At 27.6% G+C, this 24,085-nt stretch overlaps 1 protein-coding gene across 17 annotated transcripts in view; it reads left to right on the top strand.

Annotated features, from left to right (window-relative positions):
* The window catches only part of LOC106883520 (rap1 GTPase-activating protein 1), a 411,187-nt gene extending 387,940 nt beyond the window's left edge, over nt 1-23,247 (top strand). For all 17 annotated transcript variants that reach the window (XM_089342809.1, XM_089342816.1, XM_089342819.1 and 14 more), the window contains 2 exons: nt 19,802-19,869; nt 21,259-23,247. In XM_089342809.1, coding sequence (XP_089198935.1) covers nt 19,802-19,869; nt 21,259-21,375 — 185 coding nt within the window. In that variant the 3' untranslated portion in view covers nt 21,376-23,247. The remainder of the gene's footprint in view (nt 1-19,801; nt 19,870-21,258) is intronic.
* Nucleotides 23,248-24,085: the final 838 nt, after the last annotated feature.

Raw genomic sequence — 24,085 nt, 5'->3', positions numbered from 1 at the left:
ATATTTAGTTTCTACGACATTTAAGTATGATAGTTTAGTGTCTACAATGTTTAAATATGATTAAATACTATATATTTAGTTTCTACAGCATTTAAGTATCATAATTTAGTGTCTACAATGTTTAAATATGATTAAATACTATATATTTAGTTTCTACAGCATTTAAGTATCATAATTTAGTGTCTACAATGTTTAAATATGATTACATACTATATATTTAGGTTCTACGACATTTAAGTTTGATAATTTAGTGTCTACAATGTTTAAATACGATTACATACTATATATTTAGTTTCTACGACATTTAAGTATGATAATTTAGTGTCTACAATGTTTAAATACGATTACATACTATGTATTTAGTTACTACGACATTTAAGTATCATAATTTAGTGTCTACAATGTTTAAATACGATTACATACTATATATTTAGGTTCTACGACATTTAAGTATGATAATTTAGCGTCTACAATGTTTAAATATGATTACATACCATATATTTAGTTTCTACGACATTTAAGTATCATAATTTAGTGTCTACAATGTTTAAATACGATTACATACTATATATTTAGTTTCTACGACATTTAAGTATCATAATTTAGTGTCTACAATGTTTAAATACGATTACATACTATATATTTAGGTTCTACGACATTTAAGTTTGATAATTTAGTGTCTACAATGTTTAAATATGATTACATACTATATATTTAGTTTCTACAACATTTAAGTATCATAATTTAGTGTCTACAATGTTTAAAAACGATTACATACTATATATTTAGTTACTACGACATTTAAGTACGATAATTTAGTGTCTACAATGTTTAAATATGATTACATACTATATATTTAGGTTCTACGACATTTAAGTTTGATAATTTAGTGTCTACAATGTTTAAATACGATTACATACTATATATTTAGTTTCTACGACATTTAAGTATGATAATTTAGTGTCTACAATGTTTAAATGATTACATACTATAAATTTAGTTTCTACCACATTTAAGTATCATAATTTAGTGTCTACAAAGTTTAAAAACGATTACATACTATATATTTAGTTTCTACGACATTTAAGTATCATAATTTAGTGTCTACAATGTTTAAATACGATTACATACTATATATTTAGTTTCTACGACATTTAAGTATGATAATTTAGTGTCTACAATGTTTAAATATGATTACATACTATATATTTAGTTTCTACGACATTTAAGTTTCATAATTTAGTGTCTACAATGTTTAAAAACGATTACATACTATATATTTAGAATCTACGACATTTAAGTATGATAATTTAGTGTCTACAATGTTTAAATATGATTACATACTATATATTTAGTTACTACGACATTTAAGTTTGATAATTTAGTGTGTACAATGTTTAAATATGATTACATACTATATATTTAGGTTCTACGACATTTAAGTTTGATAATTTAGTGTCTACAATGTTTAAATACGATTACATACTATATATTTAGTTTCTACGACATTTAAGTATGATAATTTAGTGTCTACAATGTTTAAATATGATTACATACTATATATTTAGGTTCTACAACATTTAAGTATGATAATTTAGTGTCTACAATGTTTAAATATGATTACATACTATATATTTAGGTTCTACGACATTTAAGTTTGATAATTTAGTGTCTACAATGTTTAAATACGATTACATACTATATATTTAGTTTCTACGACATTTAAGTATGATAATTTAGTGTCTACAATGTTTAAATATGATTACATACTATATAGTTAGTTTCTACGACATTTAAGTATCATAATTTAGTGTCTACAATGTTTAAATACGATTACATACTATATATTTAGTTTCTACGACATTTAATTATGATAATTTAGTTTCTACAATGTTTAAATATGATTACATACTATATATTTAGGTTCTACGACATTTAAGTTTGATAATTTAGTGTCTACAATGTTTAAATACGATTACATACTATATATTTAGTTTCTACGACATTTAAATATTATAATTTAGTGTCTACAATGTTTAAAAACGATTACATACTATGTATTTAGTTTCTACAACATTTAAGTATCATAATTTAGTGTCTACAATGTTTAAAAACGATTACATACTACATAGTTAGTTTCTACGACATTTAAGTATCATAATTTAGGGTCTACAATGTTTAAATACGATTACATACTATGTATTTAGTTTCTACAACATTTAAGTATGATAATTTAGTGTCTACAATGTTTAAATATGATTACATACTATATATTTAGTTTCTACAACATTTAAGTATCATAATTTAGTGTCTACAATGTTTAAAAACGATTACATACTATATATTTAGTTTCTACGACATTTAAGTATCATAATTTAGTGTCTACAATGTTTAAATACGATTACATACTATATATTTAGTTTCTACGACATTTAAGTATGATAATTTAGTGTCTACAATGTTTAAATGATTACATACCATATATTTAGTTTCTACGACATTTAAGTATGATAATTTAGTGTCTACAATGTTTAAATACGATTACATACTATATATTTAGTTTCTACGACATTTAAGTATGATAGTTTAGTGTCTACAATGTTTAAATATGATTAAATACTATATATTTAGTTTCTACAGCATTTAAGTATCATAATTTAGTGTCTACAATGTTTAAATATGATTAAATACTATATATTTAGTTTCTACGGCATTTAAGTATCATAATTTAGTGTCTACAATGTTTAAATATGATTACATACTATATATTTAGGTTCTACGACATTTAAGTTTGATAATTTAGTGTCTACAATGTTTAAATACGATTACATACTATATATTTAGTTTCTACGACATTTAAGTATGATAATTTAGTGTCTACAATGTTTAAATACGATTACATACTATGTATTTAGTTACTACGACATTTAAGTATCATAATTTAGTGTCTACAATGTTTAAATACGATTACATACTATATATTTAGGTTCTACGACATTTAAGTATGATAATTTAGCGTCTACAATGTTTAAATATGATTACATACCATATACTTAGTTTCTACGACATTTAAGTATCATAATTTAGTGTCTACAATGTTTAAAAACGATTACATACTATATATTTAGTTTCTACGACATTTAAGTATCATAATTTAGTGTCTACAATGTTTAAATACGATTACATACTATATATTTAGGTTCTACGACATTTAAGTTTGATAATTTAGTGTCTACAATGTTTAAATATGATTACATACTATATATTTAGTTTCTACAACATTTAAGTATCATAATTTAGTGTCTACAATGTTTAAAAACGATTACATACTATATATTTAGTTACTACGACATTTAAGTATGATAATTTAGTGTCTACAATGTTTAAATATGATTACATACTATATATTTAGGTTCTACGACATTTAAGTTTGATAATTTAGTGTCTACAATGTTTAAATACGATTACATACTATATATTTAGTTTCTACGACATTTAAGTATGATAATTTAGTGTCTACAATGTTTAAATATGATTACATACTATATAGTTAGTTTCTACGACATTTAAGTATGATAATTTAGTGTCTACAATGTTTAAATACGATTACATACTATATATTTAGAATCTACGACATTTAAGTATGATAATTTAGTGTCTACAATGTTTAAATGATTACATACTATATATTTAGTTTCTACCACATTTAAGTATCATAATTTAGTGTCTACAATGTTTAAAAACGATTACATACTATATATTTAGTTTCTACGACATTTAAGTATCATAATTTAGTGTCTACAATGTTTAAATACGATTACATACTATATATTTAGTTTCTACGACATTTAAGTATGATAATTTAGTGACTACAATGTTTAAATATGATTACATACTATATATTTAGATTCTACGACATTTAAGTATCATAATTTAGTGTCTACAATGTTTAAAAACGATTACATACTATATATTTAGAATCTACGACATTTAAGTATGATAATTTAGTGTCTACAATGTTTAAATATGATTGCATACTATATATTTAGGTTCTACGACATTTAAGTTTGATAATTTAGTGTCTACAATGTTTAAATATGATTACATACTATATATTTAGGTTCTACGACATTTAAGTTTGATAATTTAGTGTCTACAATGTTTAAATACGATTACATACTATATATTTAGTTTCTACGACATTTAAGTATGATAATTTAGTGTCTACAATGTTTAAATATGATTACATACTATATATTTAGATTCTACAACATTTAAGTATCATAATTTAGTTTCTACAACATTTAAGTATGATAATTTAGTGTCTACAATGTTTAAATATGATTACATACTATATATTTAGGTTCTACGACATTTAAGTTTGATAATTTAGTGTCTACAATGTTTAAATACGATTACATACTATATATTTAGTTTCTACGACATTTAAATATTATAATTTAGTGTCTACAATGTTTAAAAACGATTACATACTATATATTTAGTTTCTACAACATTTAAGTATCATAATTTAGTGTCTAGAATGTTTAAAAACGATTACATACTACATAGTTAGTTTCTATGACATTTAAGTATGATAATTTAGTGTCTACAATGTTTAAATACGATTACATACTATGTATTTAGTTACTACGACATTTAAGTATCATAATTTAGTGTCTACAATGTTTAAATACGATTACATACTATATATTTAGTTTCTACAACATTTAAGTATCATAATTTAGTGTCTACAATGTTTAAAAACGATTACATACTATATATTTAGTTTCTACGACATTTAAGTATCATAATTTAGTGTCTACAATGTTTAAATACGATTACATAGTATATATTTAGGTTCTACGACATTTAAGTATCATAATTTAGTGTCTACAATGTTGAAATACGATTACATACTATATATTTAGTTTCTACGACATTTAAGTATGATAATTTAGTGTCTACAATGTTTAAATATGATTACATACTATATATTTAGTTTCTACAACATTTAAGTATCATAATTTAGTGTCTACAATGTTTAAAAACGATTACATACAATATATTTAAATTCTACGACATTTAAGTATGATAATTTAGTGTCTACAATGTTTAAATATGATTACATACTATATATTTAGGTTCTACAACATTTAAGTATCAGAATTTAGTTTCTACAAAATTTAAGTATGATAATTTAGTTTCTACAATGTTTAAATATGATTACATACTATATATTTAGTTTCTACAACGTTTAAGTATCATAATTTAGTGTCTACGATGTTTAAAAACGATTACATACTATATATTTAGTTTCTACAACGTTTAAGTATCATAATTTAGTGTCTACGATGTTTAAAAACGATTACATACTATATATTTAGAATCTACGACATTTAAGTATGATAATTTAGTGTCTACAATGTTTAAATATGATTACATACTATATATTTAGGTTCTACGACATTTAAGTTTGATAATTTAGTGTCTACAATGTTTAAATATGATTACATACTATATATTTAGTGTCTACAACATTTAAGTATCATAATTTAATTTCTACAACATTTAAGTATGATAATTTAGTGTCTACAATGTTTAAATATGATTACATACTATATATTTAGTTTCTACAACATTAAAGTATGATAATTTAGTGTCTACAATGTTTAAATATGATTACATACTATGTATTTAGAATCTACGACATTTAAGTATGATAATTTAGTGTCTACAATGTTTAAATACGATTACATACTATATATTTAGTTACTACGACATTTAAGTATCATAATTTAGTGTCTACAATGTTTAAATACGATTACATACTATATATTTAGTTTCTACGACATTTAAATATCATAATTTAGTGTCTACAATGTTTAAATACGATTACATACTATATATTTAGTTCTACATTTAAGTATGATAATTTAGCGTCTACAATGTTTAAATATGATTACATACCATATATTTAGTTTCTACGACATTTAAGTATCATAATTTAGTGTCTACAATGTTTAAATACGATTACATACTATATATTTAGTTACTACGACATTTAAGTATCATAAATTAGTGTCTACAATGTTTAAATACGATTACATACTATATATTTAGCTTCTACGACATTTAAGTATGATAATTTAGTGTCTACAATGTTTAAATATGATTACATACTATATATTTAGGTTCTACGACATCTAAGTATCATAATTTAGTGTCTAAAATGTTTAAATACGATTACATACTATATATTTAGTTTCTACGACATTTAAGTATGATAATTTAGTGTCTACAATGTTTAAATATGATTACATACTATATAGTTAGTTTCTACGACATTTAAGTATCATAATTTAGTGTCTACAATGTTTAAATACGATTACATACTATATATTTAGGTTCTACGACATTTAAGTATGATAATTTAGTGTCTACAATGTTTAAATATGATTACATACTATATATTTAGTTTCTACCACATTTAAGTATCATAATTTAGTGTCTACAAAGTTTAAAAACGATTACATACTATATATTTAGTTTCTACGACATTTAAGTATCATAATTTAGTGTCTACAATGTTTAAATACGATTACATACTATATATTTAGTTTCTACGACATTTAAGTATGATAATTTAGTGTCTACAATGTTTAAATATGATTACATACTATATATTTAGTTTCTACGACATTTAAGTTTCATAATTTAGTGTCTACAATGTTTAAAAACGATTACATACTATATATTTAGAATCTACGACATTTAAGTATGATAATTTAGTGTCTACAATGTTTAAATATGATTACATACTATATATTTAGTTACTACGACATTTAAGTTTGATAATTTAGTGTCTACAATGTTTAAATATGATTACATACTATATATTTAGGTTCTACGACATTTAAGTTTGATAATTTAGTGTCTACAATGTTTAAATACGATTACATACTATATATTTAGTTTCTACGACATTTAAGTATGATAATTTAGTGTCTACAATGTTTAAATATGATTACATACTATATAGTTAGTTTCTACGACATTTAAGTATCATAATTTAGTGTCTACAATGTTTAAATACGATTACATACTATATATTTAGTTTCTACGACATTTAATTATGATAATTTAGTTTCTACAATGTTTAAATATGATTACATACTATATATTTAGGTTCTACGACATTTAAGTTTGATAATTTAGTGTCTACAATGTTTAAATACGATTACATACTATATATTTAGTTTCTACGACATTTAAATATTATAATTTAGTGTCTACAATGTTTAAAAACGATTACATACTATGTATTTAGTTTCTACAACATTTAAGTATCATAATTTAGTGTCTACAATGTTTAAAAACGATTACATACTATATATTTAGTTTCTACGACATTTAAGTATCATAATTTAGTGTCTACAATGTTTAAATACGATTACATACTATATATTTAGTTTCTACGACATTTAAGTATGATAATTTAGTGTCTACAATGTTTAAATGATTACATACCATATATTTAGTTTCTACGACATTTAAGTATGATAATTTAGTGTCTACAATGTTTAAATACGATTACATACTATATATTTAGTTTCTACGACATTTAAGTATGATAGTTTAGTGTTTACAATGTTTAAATATGATTAAATACTATATATTTAGTTTCTACAGCATTTAAGTATCATAATTTAGTGTCTACAATGTTTAAATATGATTAAATACTATATATTTAGTTTCTACGGCATTTAAGTATCATAATTTAGTGTCTACAATGTTTAAATATGATTACATACTATATATTTAGGTTCTACGACATTTAAGTTTGATAATTTAGTGTCTACAATGTTTAAATACGATTACATACTATATATTTAGTTTCTACGACATTTAAGTATGATAATTTAGTGTCTACAATGTTTAAATACGATTACATACTATGTATTTAGTTACTACGACATTTAAGTATCATAATTTAGTGTCTACAATGTTTAAATACGATTACATACTATATATTTAGGTTCTACGACATTTAAGTATGATAATTTAGCGTCTACAATGTTTAAATATGATTACATACCATATACTTAGTTTCTACGACATTTAAGTATCATAATTTAGTGTCTACAATGTTTAAAAACGATTACATACTATATATTTAGTTTCTACGACATTTAAGTATCATAATTTAGTGTCTACAATGTTTAAATACGATTACATACTATATATTTAGGTTCTACGACATTTAAGTTTGATAATTTAGTGTCTACAATGTTTAAATATGATTACATACTATATATTTAGTTTCTACAACATTTAAGTATCATAATTTAGTGTCTACAATGTTTAAAAACGATTACATACTATATATTTAGTTACTACGACATTTAAGTATGATAATTTAGTGTCTACAATGTTTAAATATGATTACATACTATATATTTAGGTTCTACGACATTTAAGTTTGATAATTTAGTGTCTACAATGTTTAAATACGATTACATACTATATATTTAGTTTCTACGACATTTAAGTATGATAATTTAGTGTCTACAATGTTTAAATATGATTACATACTATATAGTTAGTTTCTACGACATTTAAGTATGATAATTTAGTGTCTACAATGTTTAAATACGATTACATACTATATATTTAGAATCTACGACATTTAAGTATGATAATTTAGTGTCTACAATGTTTAAATGATTACATACTATATATTTAGTTTCTACCACATTTAAGTATCATAATTTAGTGTCTACAATGTTTAAAAACGATTACATACTATATATTTAGTTTCTACGACATTTAAGTATCATAATTTAGTGTCTACAATGTTTAAATACGATTACATACTATATATTTAGTTTCTACGACATTTAAGTATGATAATTTAGTGACTACAATGTTTAAATATGATTACATACTATATATTTAGATTCTACGACATTTAAGTTTGATAATTTAGTGTCTACAATGTTTAAATACGATTACATACTATATATTTAGTTTCTACGACATTTAAGTATGATAATTTAGTGTCTACAATGTTTAAATATGATTACATACTATATATTTAGTTTCTACAACATTTAAGTATCATAATTTAGTTTCTACAACATTTAAGTATGATAATTTAGTGTCTACAATGTTTAAATATGATTACATACTATATATTTAGGTTCTACGACATTTAAGTTTGATAATTTAGTGTCTACAATGTTTAAATACGATTACATACTATATATTTAGTTTCTACGACATTTAAATATTATAATTTAGTGTCTACAATGTTTAAAAACGATTACATACTATATATTTAGTTTCTACAACATTTAAGTATCATAATTTAGTGTCTAGAATGTTTAAAAACGATTACATACTACATAGTTAGTTTCTATGACATTTAAGTATGATAATTTAGTGTCTACAATGTTTAAATACGATTACATACTATGTATTTAGTTACTACGACATTTAAGTATCATAATTTAGTGTCTACAATGTTTAAATACGATTACATACTATATATTTAGTTTCTACAACATTTAAGTATCATAATTTAGTGTCTACAATGTTTAAAAACGATTACATACTATATATTTAGTTTCTACGACATTTAAGTATCATAATTTAGTGTCTACAATGTTTAAATACGATTACATAGTATATATTTAGGTTCTACGACATTTAAGTATCATAATTTAGTGTCTACAATGTTGAAATACGATTACATACTATATATTTAGTTTCTACGACATTTAAGTATGATAATTTAGTGTCTACAATGTTTAAATATGATTACATACTATATATTTAGTTTCTACAACATTTAAGTATCATAATTTAGTGTCTACAATGTTTAAAAACGATTACATACAATATATTTAAATTCTACGACATTTAAGTATGATAATTTAGTGTCTACAATGTTTAAATATGATTACATACTATATATTTAGGTTCTACAACATTTAAGTATCAGAATTTAGTTTCTACAAAATTTAAGTATGATAATTTAGTTTCTACAATGTTTAAATATGATTACATACTATATATTTAGTTTCTACAACGTTTAAGTATCATAATTTAGTGTCTACGATGTTTAAAAACGATTACATACTATATATTTAGTTTCTACAACGTTTAAGTATCATAATTTAGTGTCTACGATGTTTAAAAACGATTACATACTATATATTTAGAATCTACGACATTTAAGTATGATAATTTAGTGTCTACAATGTTTAAATATGATTACATACTATATATTTAGGTTCTACGACATTTAAGTTTGATAATTTAGTGTCTACAATGTTTAAATATGATTACATACTATATATTTAGTGTCTACAACATTTAAGTATCATAATTTAATTTCTACAACATTTAAGTATGATAATTTAGTGTCTACAATGTTTAAATATGATTACATACTATATATTTAGTTTCTACAACATTAAAGTATGATAATTTAGTGTCTACAATGTTTAAATATGATTACATACTATGTATTTAGAATCTACGACATTTAAGTATGATAATTTAGTGTCTACAATGTTTAAATACGATTACATACTATATATTTAGTTACTACGACATTTAAGTATCATAATTTAGTGTCTACAATGTTTAAATACGATTACATACTATATATTTAGTTTCTACGACATTTAAATATCATAATTTAGTGTCTACAATGTTTAAATACGATTACATACTATATATTTAGTTCTACATTTAAGTATGATAATTTAGCGTCTACAATGTTTAAATATGATTACATACCATATATTTAGTTTCTACGACATTTAAGTATCATAATTTAGTGTCTACAATGTTTAAATACGATTACATACTATATATTTAGTTACTACGACATTTAAGTATCATAAATTAGTGTCTACAATGTTTAAATACGATTACATACTATATATTTAGCTTCTACGACATTTAAGTATGATAATTTAGTGTCTACAATGTTTAAATATGATTACATACTATATATTTAGGTTCTACGACATCTAAGTATCATAATTTAGTGTCTAAAATGTTTAAATACGATTACATACTATATATTTAGTTTCTACGACATTTAAGTATGATAATTTAGTGTCTACAATGTTTAAATATGATTACATACTATATAGTTAGTTTCTACGACATTTAAGTATCATAATTTAGTGTCTACAATGTTTAAATACGATTACATACTATATATTTAGGTTCTACGACATTTAAGTATGATAATTTAGTGTCTACAATGTTTAAATATGATTACATACTATATATTTAGTTTCTACAACATTTAAGTATCATAATTTAGTGTCTACAATGTTTAAAAACGATTACATACTATATATATAGTTTCTACGACATTTAAGTATCATAATTTAGTGTCTACAATGTTTAAATACGATTACATACTATATATTTAGTTTCTACGACATTTAAGTATGATAGTTTAGTGTCTACAATGTTTAAATATGATTAAATACTATATATTTAGTTTCTACAGCATTTAAGTATCATAATTTAGTGTCTACAATGTTTAAATATGATTAAATACTATATATTTAGTTTCTACAGCATTTAAGTATCATAATTTAGTGTCTACAATGTTTAAATATGATTACATACTATATATTTAGGTTCTACGACATTTAAGTTTGATAATTTAGTATCTACAATGTTTAAATACGATTACATACTATATATTTAGTTTCTACGACATTTAAGTATGATAATTTAGTGTCTACAATGTTTAAATACGATTACATACTATGTATTTAGTTACTACGACATTTAAGTATCATAATTTAGTGTCTACAATGTTTAAATACGATTACATACTATATATTTAGGTTCTACGACATTTAAGTATGATAATTTAGCGTCTACAATGTTTAAATATGATTACATACCATATATTTAGTTTCTACGACATTTAAGTATCATAATTTAGTGTCTACAATGTTTAAATACGATTACATACTATATATTTAGTTTCTACGACATTTAAGTATCATAATTTAGTGTCTACAATGTTTAAATACGATTACATACTATATATTTAGATTCTACGACATTTAAGTTTGATAATTTAGTGTCTACAATGTTTAAATATGATTACATACTATATATTTAGGTTCTACGACATTTAAGTTTGATAATTTAGTGTCTACAATGTTTAAATACGATTACATACTATATATTTAGTTTCTACGACATTTAAGTATGATAATTTAGTGTCTACAATGTTTAAATGATTACATACTATAAATTTAGTTTCTACCACATTTAAGTATCATAATTTAGTGTCTACAAAGTTTAAAAACGATTACATACTATATATTTAGTTTCTACGACATTTAAGTATCATAATTTAGTGTCTACAATGTTTAAATACGATTACATACTATATATTTAGTTTCTACGACATTTAAGTATGATAATTTAGTGTCTACAATGTTTAAATATGATTACATACTATATATTTAGTTTCTACGACATTTAAGTTTCATAATTTAGTGTCTACAATGTTTAAAAACGATTACATACTATATATTTAGAATCTACGACATTTAAGTATGATAATTTAGTGTCTACAATGTTTAAATATGATTACATACTATATATTTAGTTACTACGACATTTAAGTTTGATAATTTAGTGTCTACAATGTTTAAATATGATTACATACTATATATTTAGGTTCTACGACATTTAAGTTTGATACTTTAGTGTCTACAATGTTTAAATACGATTACATACTATATATTTAGTTTCTACGACATTTAAGTATGATAATTTAGTGTCTACAATGTTTAAATATGATTACATACTATATATTTAGGTTCTACGACATTTAAGTTTGATAATTTAGTGTCTACAATGTTTAAATACGATTACATACTATATATTTAGTTTCTACGACATTTACGTATGATAATTTAGTGTCTACAATGTTTAAATATGATTACATACTATATAGTTAGTTTCTACGACATTTAAGTATCATAATTTAGTGTCTACAATGTTTAAATACGATTACATACTATATATTTAGTTTCTACGACATTTAATTATGATAATTTAGTTTCTACAATGTTTAAATATGATTACATACTATATATTTAGGTTCTACGACATTTAAGTTTGATAATTTAGTGTCTACAATGTTTAAATACGATTACATACCATATATTTAGTTTCTACGACATTTAAATATTATAATTTAGTGTCTACAATGTTTAAAAACGATTACATACTATATATTTAGTTTCTACAACATTTAAGTATCATAATTTAGTGTCTACAATGTTTAAAAACGATTACATACTACATAGTTAGTTTCTACGACATTTAAGTATCATAATTTAGGGTCTACAATGTTTAAATACGATTACATACTATGTATTTAGTTTCTACAACATTTAAGTATGATAATTTAGTGTCTACAATGTTTAAATATGATTACATACTATATAGTTAGTTTCTACGACATTTAAGTATCATAATTTAGTGTCTACAATGTTTAAAAACGATTACATACTACATAGTTAGTTTCTACGACATTTAAGTATGATAATTTAGTGTCTACAATGTTTAAATACGATTACATACTATGTATTTAGTTTCTACGACATTTAAGTATCATAATTTAGTGTCTACAATGTTGAAATACGATTACATACTATATATTTAGTTTCTACGACATTTAAGTATGATAATTTAGTGTCTACAATGTTTAAATATGATTACATACTATATATTTAGTTTCTACAACATTTAAGTATCATAATTTAGTGTCTAGAATGTTTAAAAACGATTACATACTATATATTTAAATTCTACGACATTTAAGTATGATAATTTAGTGTCTACAATGTTTAAATATGATTACATACTATATATTTAGGTTCTACAACATTTAAGTATCAAAATTTAGTTTCTACAACATTTAAGTATGATAATTTAGTGTCTACGATGTTTAAAAACGATTACATACTATATATTTAGTTTCTACAACGTTTAAGTATCATAATTTAGTGTCTACGATGTTTAAAAACGATTACATACTATATATTTCGAATCTACGACATTTAAGTATGATAATTTAGTGTCTACAATGTTTAAATATGATTACATACTATATATTTAGGTTCTACGACATTTAAGTTTGATAATTTAGTGTCTACAATGTTTAAATACGATTACATACTATATATTTAGTTTCTACGACATTTAAATATTATAATTTAGTGTCTACAATGTTTAAAAACGATTACATACTATATATTTAGTTTCTACAACATTTAAGTATCATAATTTAGTGTCTACAATGTTTAAAAACGATTACATACTACATAGTTAGTTTCTACGACATTTAAGTATGATAATTTAGTGTCTACAATGTTTAAATACGATTACATACTATGTATTTAGTTTCTACAACATTTAAGTATCATAATTTAGTGTCTACAATGTTTAAAAACGATTACATACTATATATTTAGTTTCTACGACATTTAAGTATCATAATTTAGTGTTTACAATGTTTAAATACGATTACATAGTATATTTAGGTTCTACGACATTTAAGTATCATAATTTAGTGTCTACAATGTTGAAATACGATTACATACTATATATTTAGTTTCTACGACATTTAAGTATGATAATTTAGTGTCTACAATGTTTAAATATGATTACATACTATATATTTAGTTTCTACAACATTTAAGTATCATAATTTAGTGTCTACAATGTTTAAAAACGATTACATACTATATATTTAAATTCTACGACATTTAAGTATGATAATTTAGTGTCTACAATGTTTAAATATGATTACATACTATATATTTAGGTTCTACAACATTTAAGTATCAAAATTTAGTTTCTACAACATTTAAGTATGATAATTTAGTGTCTACAATGTTTAAATATGATTACATACTATATATTTAGGTTCTACAACGTTTAAGTATGATAATTTAGTGTCTACGATGTTTAAAAACGATTACATACTATATATTTAGTTTCTACAACGTTTAAGTATCATAATTTAGTGTCTACGATGTTTAAAAACGATTACATACTATATATTTAGAATCTACGACATTTAAGTATGATAATTTAGTGTCTACAATGTTTAAATATGATTACATACTATATATTTAGGTTCTACGACATTTAAGTTTGATAATTTAGTGTCTACAATGTTTAAATATGATTACATACTATATATTTAGTGTCTACAACATTTAAGTATCATAATTTAATTTCTACAACATTTAAGTATGATAATTTAGTGTCTACAATGTTTAAATATGATTACATACTATATATTTAGTTTCTACAACATTAAAGTATGATAATTTAGTGTCTACAATGTTTAAATATGATTACATACTATATATTTAGTTTCTACAACATTTAAGTATGATAATTTAGTGTCTACAATGTTTAAATATGATTACATACTATATATTTAGGTTCTACAACATTTAAATATCATAATTTAGTGTCTACAAGGTTTAAATATGATTACATACTATATATTTAGTTACTACGACATTTAAGTATCATAATTTAATGTCTACAATGTTTAAATATGATTACATACTATATATTTAGATTCTACAACATTTAAGTATGATAATTTAGTGTCTACAATGTTTAAATATGATTACATACTATACATTTACTTTCTACAATGTTTAAATGTGATTAGTTTCTAAGTATGATTACTTACTGTTAGTAAGTGAAATATATGTATAAATAATAACAAACAGACATTGTTTTTTTAACTCTTTATTGACACATTAATATTGTCATCGTCTTGTATTTTCTTATATTCAGAGCCAGGAACTTAAAATAAATATTTAAATATATATATATATATAAATAAAAAAATTATTACATATATATAAGGTCACATCCTCTCTGGGATGTCACTGCATGAACAAAGCCAGGCAAAATCATTGCTAGAACTATCCAACATGCTGTTCATGGAACAAGTGATACTCCAACCAACCAGGGGAAGCAATATTTTGGATCTCTGCTTCACAAACAATGTGAGCCTAATCCATAATGTGAAAATAACGCCCACATCTCTCTCAGATCATAACATTATAGAATTAACTATGTATGGTCCTAGACAACCCACTGACACCCACCCCACCAGGAGGACTCAAGCAATATCCAACCTGAATTTCCACAGGGCGGACTGGAAGTCAATTCGCAGAGAGATTCGAAATCAAAACTGGCATGACAGCTTTTCTATACAAGACAATGACCTCAAACTAAGTCATTTTATGTCAACCATACAAGACATATGCACCAAATACGTGCCATATAGAAAGACCAGCAAACATGCCAATAGAATTCCTAGAGACAGGAAAATCCTTATGAGACACAGAACAAAGGTCTCAAACCAGTTAAATAGAGAACTGGAGGATAGGAAAAGGGCTAAATTAAAACTAACACTGTTAGAAATAGAAAACAAAATTAAACTCTCCCATGAAAAGGAGAGAGCAGAGAAGAAGAGAGCAGTAGAAAACATAAAAACAAACCCCAAGGCTTTCTATAGATTTGCAAAGGAGACTGCTACGGTGCAGTATAAGATAGGACCCCTATTCCTGTCTAATGGCTCACTGACTGCAGATCCCACATGGATAAGTGAAGTGCTCAGTACACAATTCAAGAGTGTCTTCACCTATCCTCTGAGTCACATGCAGATAAAGAACCCAGCTGATTTCTTTGACAATAGCACTCAACAGAAAAAGACTGCATCCATTACCTACATCGACATTGAAGAGGAAGATGTGATAGCTGCCATAAATGAAATGAGCTCAAATTCGGCAACTGGCCCCGATGGTTTCCCGGCTGTCCTCTTAAAGTCGTGTAAACAAGAATTAGCAGGACCACTACGGATACTCTTCCAGAGTTTCCTTGCAAATGGTAAACTTCCCAAAAAGCTGAAGGAAGGCACCATATGTCCTATCCATAAAGGTGGAAGCAGAGCAGAGGCTGGGAACTGCAGGCCCATCTCTCTGACTTCACATATTAGCAAAGTCATGGAACGAATTGTCAGAAGGAGATTGATTGCATTCTTAGAAGAAAATGACTTGCTGAATGAGACCCAGCATGGTTTCCGTTAAGGTAGAAGCTGCCTCACGCAGCTCTTGCAGCATTATGACTGGGTCCTGAAGCAGCTACTTGACCATTCAAATGTTGATGTGATATATCTCGACTTTGCAAAAGCCTTTGACAAAGTTGATCATGGCTTGATATGTCACAAGCTGCGAAACCTTGGCATAGCTGGTAAATTAGGAGAGTGGCTGCATGACTTCCTGAATGGTAGAAGTCAGACAGTTGCAGCCAATGGAGAACTATCTAGGGAAACACAAATATTGAGCGGTGTTCCACAAGGAACTGTTCTGGGGCCACTACTGTTCATAGTGGCCCTTCTGGATATGCCCACGGTCACTCGGAGAGCCACTGTCACTAGCTATGCTGATGACACAAAGATATCTCAGGCAATAAAGAATCCTGGGCATCAACATGTGTAGTGATGCATCATTTCACATGCACATTATCAAGTTGACAGCAAGGTGCAGACAACTGGCGGGGTGGATACTGAGGACTTTCCGTACAAGGGATCAAAAAGTCATGTTGATTCTATGGAAGACATTTGTTCTGAGCCGCCTAGACTATTGCTCTCAGTTGTGGTCACCACACAGTGTTAAGCGGACAGCAGAACTCGAGGCAATTCAGCGGCACTATACAAAAAAGATCGCCACAGTCCAACAGATGAACTAGAGGGAGCGACTGAAGGCACTAGGTCTCTACTCCCTAGAGCGCAGGCGGGAGAGATATGTAATAATATACATATGGAAAATACTGGAAGGACTGGTGCCAAACTTTGGTATCAAATACTACAGGAATGCCCGCACGGGTCGCTACTGCATGGTGCCAAAGGTACTGTCCACTGCATCTCACATAAGAACGAGATACTGCAGCAGCCTCGGTTTCAGAGGACCTCAGCTCTTCAATGCCCTGCCAAAACATTTGAGAGACATGCAAGACATTGGATGCGGAGGTCTTCAAGACAAAACTTGACGCTTTCCTCTCCACGATACCAGACGAACCAATGGCTCGTAATGAGACGCAGTTTAGGGCAGCTATGTCAAATTCTCTTATACACCAGATGTGCCATCAAAACTCTTGATTGGACCATGTCAGGTGGGGGAGAAGAGCCATGCAAGGAACGTGAAAATCACGGTGGTGCACCAGCATGACCGCAGCCACTTGGCTGAAACACATAAATAAATAAATAAATGAATATAAATACATATATAAATAACAAAATTATTACATATGTACATATAAATAAAAACTAAATAAATGTATATATATATATAAATAAACATATATATAAATTATTACATATATATAAATAAGATGAATAAATAAAGAAAGAAATATATAAATCTATAAATACATAAAAAAAATTATTACATATATACATATGTATAAATAAATAAATATATATAAATTAATAAACATACAAATAAATATAAATAAATAAATATATATATATCTAAATTAATAAACGTTTACTCTTTTACTTGTTTCAGTCTTTTGACTGTTGCCATGCTGGAGCACCGCCTTTTAGTCGAGCAAATCGACCCCAGGACTTATTCTTTAGAAGCCTAGTACTTATTCTATCGATATCTTTTGCCGAACCGTTAAGTTACGAGGACATAAACACACCAGCATCGGTTCTCAAGCGATGTTGGGGGGGGGGGGGGACAAATACACACACATACATATATATATATATATACATATATATATATATATACATATATACGACGGGCTTCGTTCAGTTTCCGTCTACCAAATCCACTCACAAGGTTTTGGTCGGCCCGAGGCTATAGTAGAAGACACTTACCCAAGATGCCACGCATATATATAAATAATTAGATATATATATATAATTAAATAAATAGATATTTATATATAATTAAATAAATATATATATATATAAATAAATTAATATATATATAAATAAATAAATATATATATATAAAGTCATAAGAGTGGTACAACAAGGTACCGATATTTACTGGACAATAGCAATCGATATAAATACGACGCCATTTTTCATGTATAAATAAATATAAATAAAGACAGAAAGTCACTGTGGTGCTCCAGCATGACCACAGCCACTTGGCTGAAACCCATAAAGAAATAGATATATATACATACATATATATATGTAGATATACATATATATATACACATATACAGGAAGAATTTATCAAAAAAAACAACAGACAAAGACAGGTGGTGTAGACAACAAATAGTTGTATTGGTCTAACACTTGGGAATTGAAAAAGTGCTGAACGTTTCGAGCCTCTATGCTCTTCCACAGAAAGAAACAAGGAGAGATACACACATATATATACAGTGGGAGGAAATAGATATTCATAGATGTCATAATTTATTAGTTTCGTTTGCATATTCTCAGTTCATGCATGTGTATGTAAATCTAGGAATGGTATATCGCATTTATGTTCATTAGAAATTAAAGAAATAAAGAATTTTGACATGTACGAATATTTATTCCCCACCCCCACTGCATATATCCACATACATACACATGTGTGTGGACCATTACTGTTATGCACCTATTTGGGTTTTTTTTTTTTATCTGTACAAGTGTATCAGAGACTCCATCACTTTTACATTCTCTTTCTTCTTTCAGTGGAATCACTTAAAGTCGAAATCCAGAAATTGAAACGAGAGAAGAGCGAACTGCAGTCACAGAGTCAAGTAAGTTTATCATTTGTTGTTTGAAATCTGATCAAACAGATTCATTATGACATTCCAACCATGACACACCCTTCATCATTTTAGAAATAGTTAAGACTATCTGATGTGATATTTTCATATTTAAGAAAGTAGAATGATTCCAAAGAGCTATGGTGGTTATTTCTAGCATCTCCTACATTCCCTCTGTTCTAGGATTGATGTAATCCAATCCAATGGCCTTCACCCCCAAAATTTCAGGATTTGTGCCTCTAAAAGAAAAGAATATTATTATTATTATTATTATATTGGGGCAGTGAACTGTCAGACTGGGCAAAATGCTGAGCTGCAGTCCATTCATCTTTATGAGTTCAAATCCTGCAGGAGTCAATATTATTGACTTACCCCTCCTCCCAAATTTCAGGCACCATGTCTGAGTAAGTCTAAAGTTGAAACAGTTATTATTATTATTATTATTATTATTATTAAGGCTGCAAGCTGGCAGAGTTGTTAGCACGTCTGGCAAAATGCTTAGCAGCATTTCATCCATCCTTACATTTTGAGTTCAAATTCCGCCAAGGGCAACTTTACCTTTCATCTTTTTGGGATCGATAAACTAAGTACCAGGGTGGATGCAATCAACCAGTCCCTTCCCCCAAAAATTCAGGCTTTGTGCCTTTAGTGGAATCGTGAAGTATATTTGCCAGCTAAATGGGGCTGATCCATAGGGGATGATGCTACTTCACGATGTCGCGCTGCTACAGTTTACATCTCGCTTAGAGATTGCTTGTTTCTCCTTTTTCAAGATAAGCGACTTTTTGTCATTGGGAAAAGCATTTTGCGTTTGAAATCACTCCTTATCCTTAGTTGGGGATTGCCGCATGCTGATGACGGATTAATACCCAGAAACCCAGGTTTGTGTGTCTAGCCACTAAACCTTTTTCTATTTTCTCTCCCTGTTTATTTCTGTGGAAGAGCGTAGGCTCAAAACATAGAAGACTTTCTCACTTCCCAAGCGTTAAACTAATACATCTGTTTGTTGTTTACACACCCGTGTTTGTCTTTTGTAAATTTGCACTAGAGATGGGAACCATGATATATTTATATACACATATATATATATATATATATATATATATATATATATATATACACACACACACACACACACACACAAACTCACTATGTGTGTATGAGAGTGTGTGCACATGGGAGGGGAGAATTCTTCTTTACAAAAAAAAAAGTGTACTTACCTGCAGAGAGTCCTTACACTTCCAGGTCTGCTACGTGGATACCACTCGGTCTCTCACCAAATACATAATAAAAATAAAGGTACACATACCTGTTTGTAGCGTTAATGAAGTTTGCTCCAGCCAGTCTCTTCACTGACCAGTCTCTTTTCTCTCGTTCCAGGCTCACCTTAGAGAAAACCGACAACTCAAAGACCATGAGAAGAAATTACTGAACGAAATCTCAGCACTAAAACAAAAATGTCCCATTATCGATTCAAGTACTGAGGCTACTGTTTGAATGAAACTTTTTCCCCCTTTAGAGTCTCTCTCTTTCGCTTCCTCTCTAAATTCTCTCCCCACTCACTGCTCTCTCTCTCTCTCTCTCCTCTCTGTGCAATACATTACCACTGGAACCACAATCACTCCACCTGACTCTTTCTCTTTCACCACAGCTGTTTATTTTGTTGTTGTAATAATTCAACAACACTTTATTTCTAACGAACAACATCTTCATCACCACAACATCAAACTCACTTCAATTATTGTAGTTTTGTGGGGTTTTAATCAGAGATTTCTTCTTTACAAAAGAAAAGAAAATGTACATACCTGCAGAGGCACTTGCGGGTCTGCTATGGACATACTTTTCCAAATATATGATTTGGGTATATATAATAAAAAAAAAGGGCCATGTCTCTCTCTCTCTCTCTCTAAGAGATTTATAATGAAATTTTAACATTTATTTAAGTGTAATACTGAGTGGGGGGGGGGGGTGCAGGGAGAAATCATTTTCAGTTTTCTTCCCCCAACAAAGACGTTCCTAGTTTCTGTAAAATGTCTTACAATGAAGCTTCCGTTTCTGTGTAGGGGCCACACACACACGTGTGCTAATTATATCTAGTATGTTGGCTAATACATCTTATTCCTAGAGTCTCATCTCGTTAACCAATTGACAACAGTGATATCGTGGAGGCGGGGGGGAGCAGGGAAAAGAGCAAAAGAAAAAATGTTTTTTTTTTTCTGTATTTATTTAATTTCTTTCTTTCTTCCCCCAGCCCCACCCTTCCACACCCCATTCTTACAAAAATTGTGTTTATTAAATCAAGTCCCACTTGATTCGTCCATTGCTTTTCAAAGCAGCCAATCACAACCATTCACACACAAGTGTTGGTAACGTGGCCAGCTGTAGCATCCACTGAGATGATACAGCTTCAAGTGAATCTAATCTCCCCACCCCCTCCCTTCCCACTGCTGTATATAATTAATTTGTCTCGTCGATTTGATTACCCATTTCAACTGTAATTAGACTATAATTATTTTAATTTTGCTGTTGTTTCCGATTTCCAAATGGTGCTGTATACGTCGTTTACCTTCTTCTAATTCTGCTGTCATTTGCACCCCAAAACCATTTCAATTTAGTCCTTTCCCATTACACTTTTACACTCCAACACAATTTTAATGGAAGCAACCACTTTACACTTTCCGCCACTTTTTTGTAAATAAACAGGAAAGTTGTTATTTCATATACCCTGACTATTTTACACACTCAGTCGGCCCCTTTCTCTAATTGCTCTGGGTTACAGTGTTCTAGATTTGAAACCCCTGTTACATTCACTCTTGCCACAGCAATGAGCAGGTGTTGCACTCACAAATGCAACTCGTTAAACAAGGTTAATTAAACAGAAAAGACATAGCAAAACCAGCCACATTGATTCTATTTTATAATGGCTGATCTTAGTTCCATTCTCTTTCCTCCAGATTAAACAATATTTTTCTATATTCCATTCTTGATACAAGACCATAGTTATAATTCCTTATCAAATAGTCTTCCCCCACTCACCATTCTTTAACAGGGGTGCATTTGGGGGGGGGATATTCTCACATGTAATCTTTCAACACATCCAACCCATTTTGCCCTTTTTTTTTTCATTCTGAATATGGAATATTTTTTCAAACAATTCTCTTCTCCATCAACTCTTAAGATAGAATAAGACAAATCTTTTTTCTAAAATAATAATCACAAAATCCAAATTTTTAATCAGAGAAAGGACAAAAACTAAAAAAATAACCAAAACAAATGTAATAAAATAATGAAATTTTCAGGTAAATTATTCTTCTTGCTATTTTGTCTGTCCATCTGTATATATGTGAATAAATCTTTAACTCAAACACATTCCACAGTTCTTCATGTTTTTATTCCTTTTATCTTTTGCCTTTTTCCACCACTCATTCAGTTTGTGTTATAAGAGCAGGCATGTCTAGATGCAAGGAAGGCTTGCTTCCCAACCACATGGTTCTGGGTTCAGTCCCACTGTGTGGCATCTTGGACAAATATCTTCAAGTATATCTTTGCATTATATTGTAGAATACACATTTCATATATTATACATAATGTGTATAATAATATAATATGCATGTATATGTATATATACAATATGCATATAATATATACATCTGCAATGCAAATGATCATCACCATCATCGTCATTTAACGTCCGCTTTCCATGCTGGCATGGGTTGGACGGTTAGACTGAAGTCTGGAGAGCCAGGAGGGCTGCACCAGGCTCTAATCTGCTTTGGCCCTTCCTAACGTCAACCACTCTGCCAGTGTAGTGGTGCTTTTTATGTGCCATTGGCACAGGAGCCAGTCAGAGGGTACTGGCATTGACCACGAACAGTTGGTGCTTTTTATGTGCTACTGGTATGGGAACCAGTCAGGCGGACCAGGCATCGACGACGTTTGGATGGTGCTTTTTACATGCTACCGGCATGGGAGACAGTCTGGGGGTACTGGCATTGGCCATGTTCAACTGGTGCTTTTTACATGCCTTTTTATGGTTTCTAATACTAACTTCAGGAAACCTACCAGCCAACTGTTCACTTACCGACCTGGTGGACACATTAGTCAAATTGATTACATCCTTGCCAGGAAATGAGAAAGATGGCTATTTATAAATGCCAAAACCTTCCCAAGAGAAGAATGCACCCCACAACATAGATTAGTAGTGAGC

This window comes from Octopus bimaculoides, chromosome 26 (genome assembly GCF_046866305.1).
Source record: "Octopus bimaculoides isolate indiv1 chromosome 26, ASM4686630v1, whole genome shotgun sequence".
NCBI classification, from domain to species: Eukaryota; Metazoa; Mollusca; class Cephalopoda; order Octopoda; family Octopodidae; genus Octopus; species Octopus bimaculoides.
Note: the sequence above shows the minus strand (reverse complement) of the source record. Positions and strands in the feature narration are given on the sequence as shown.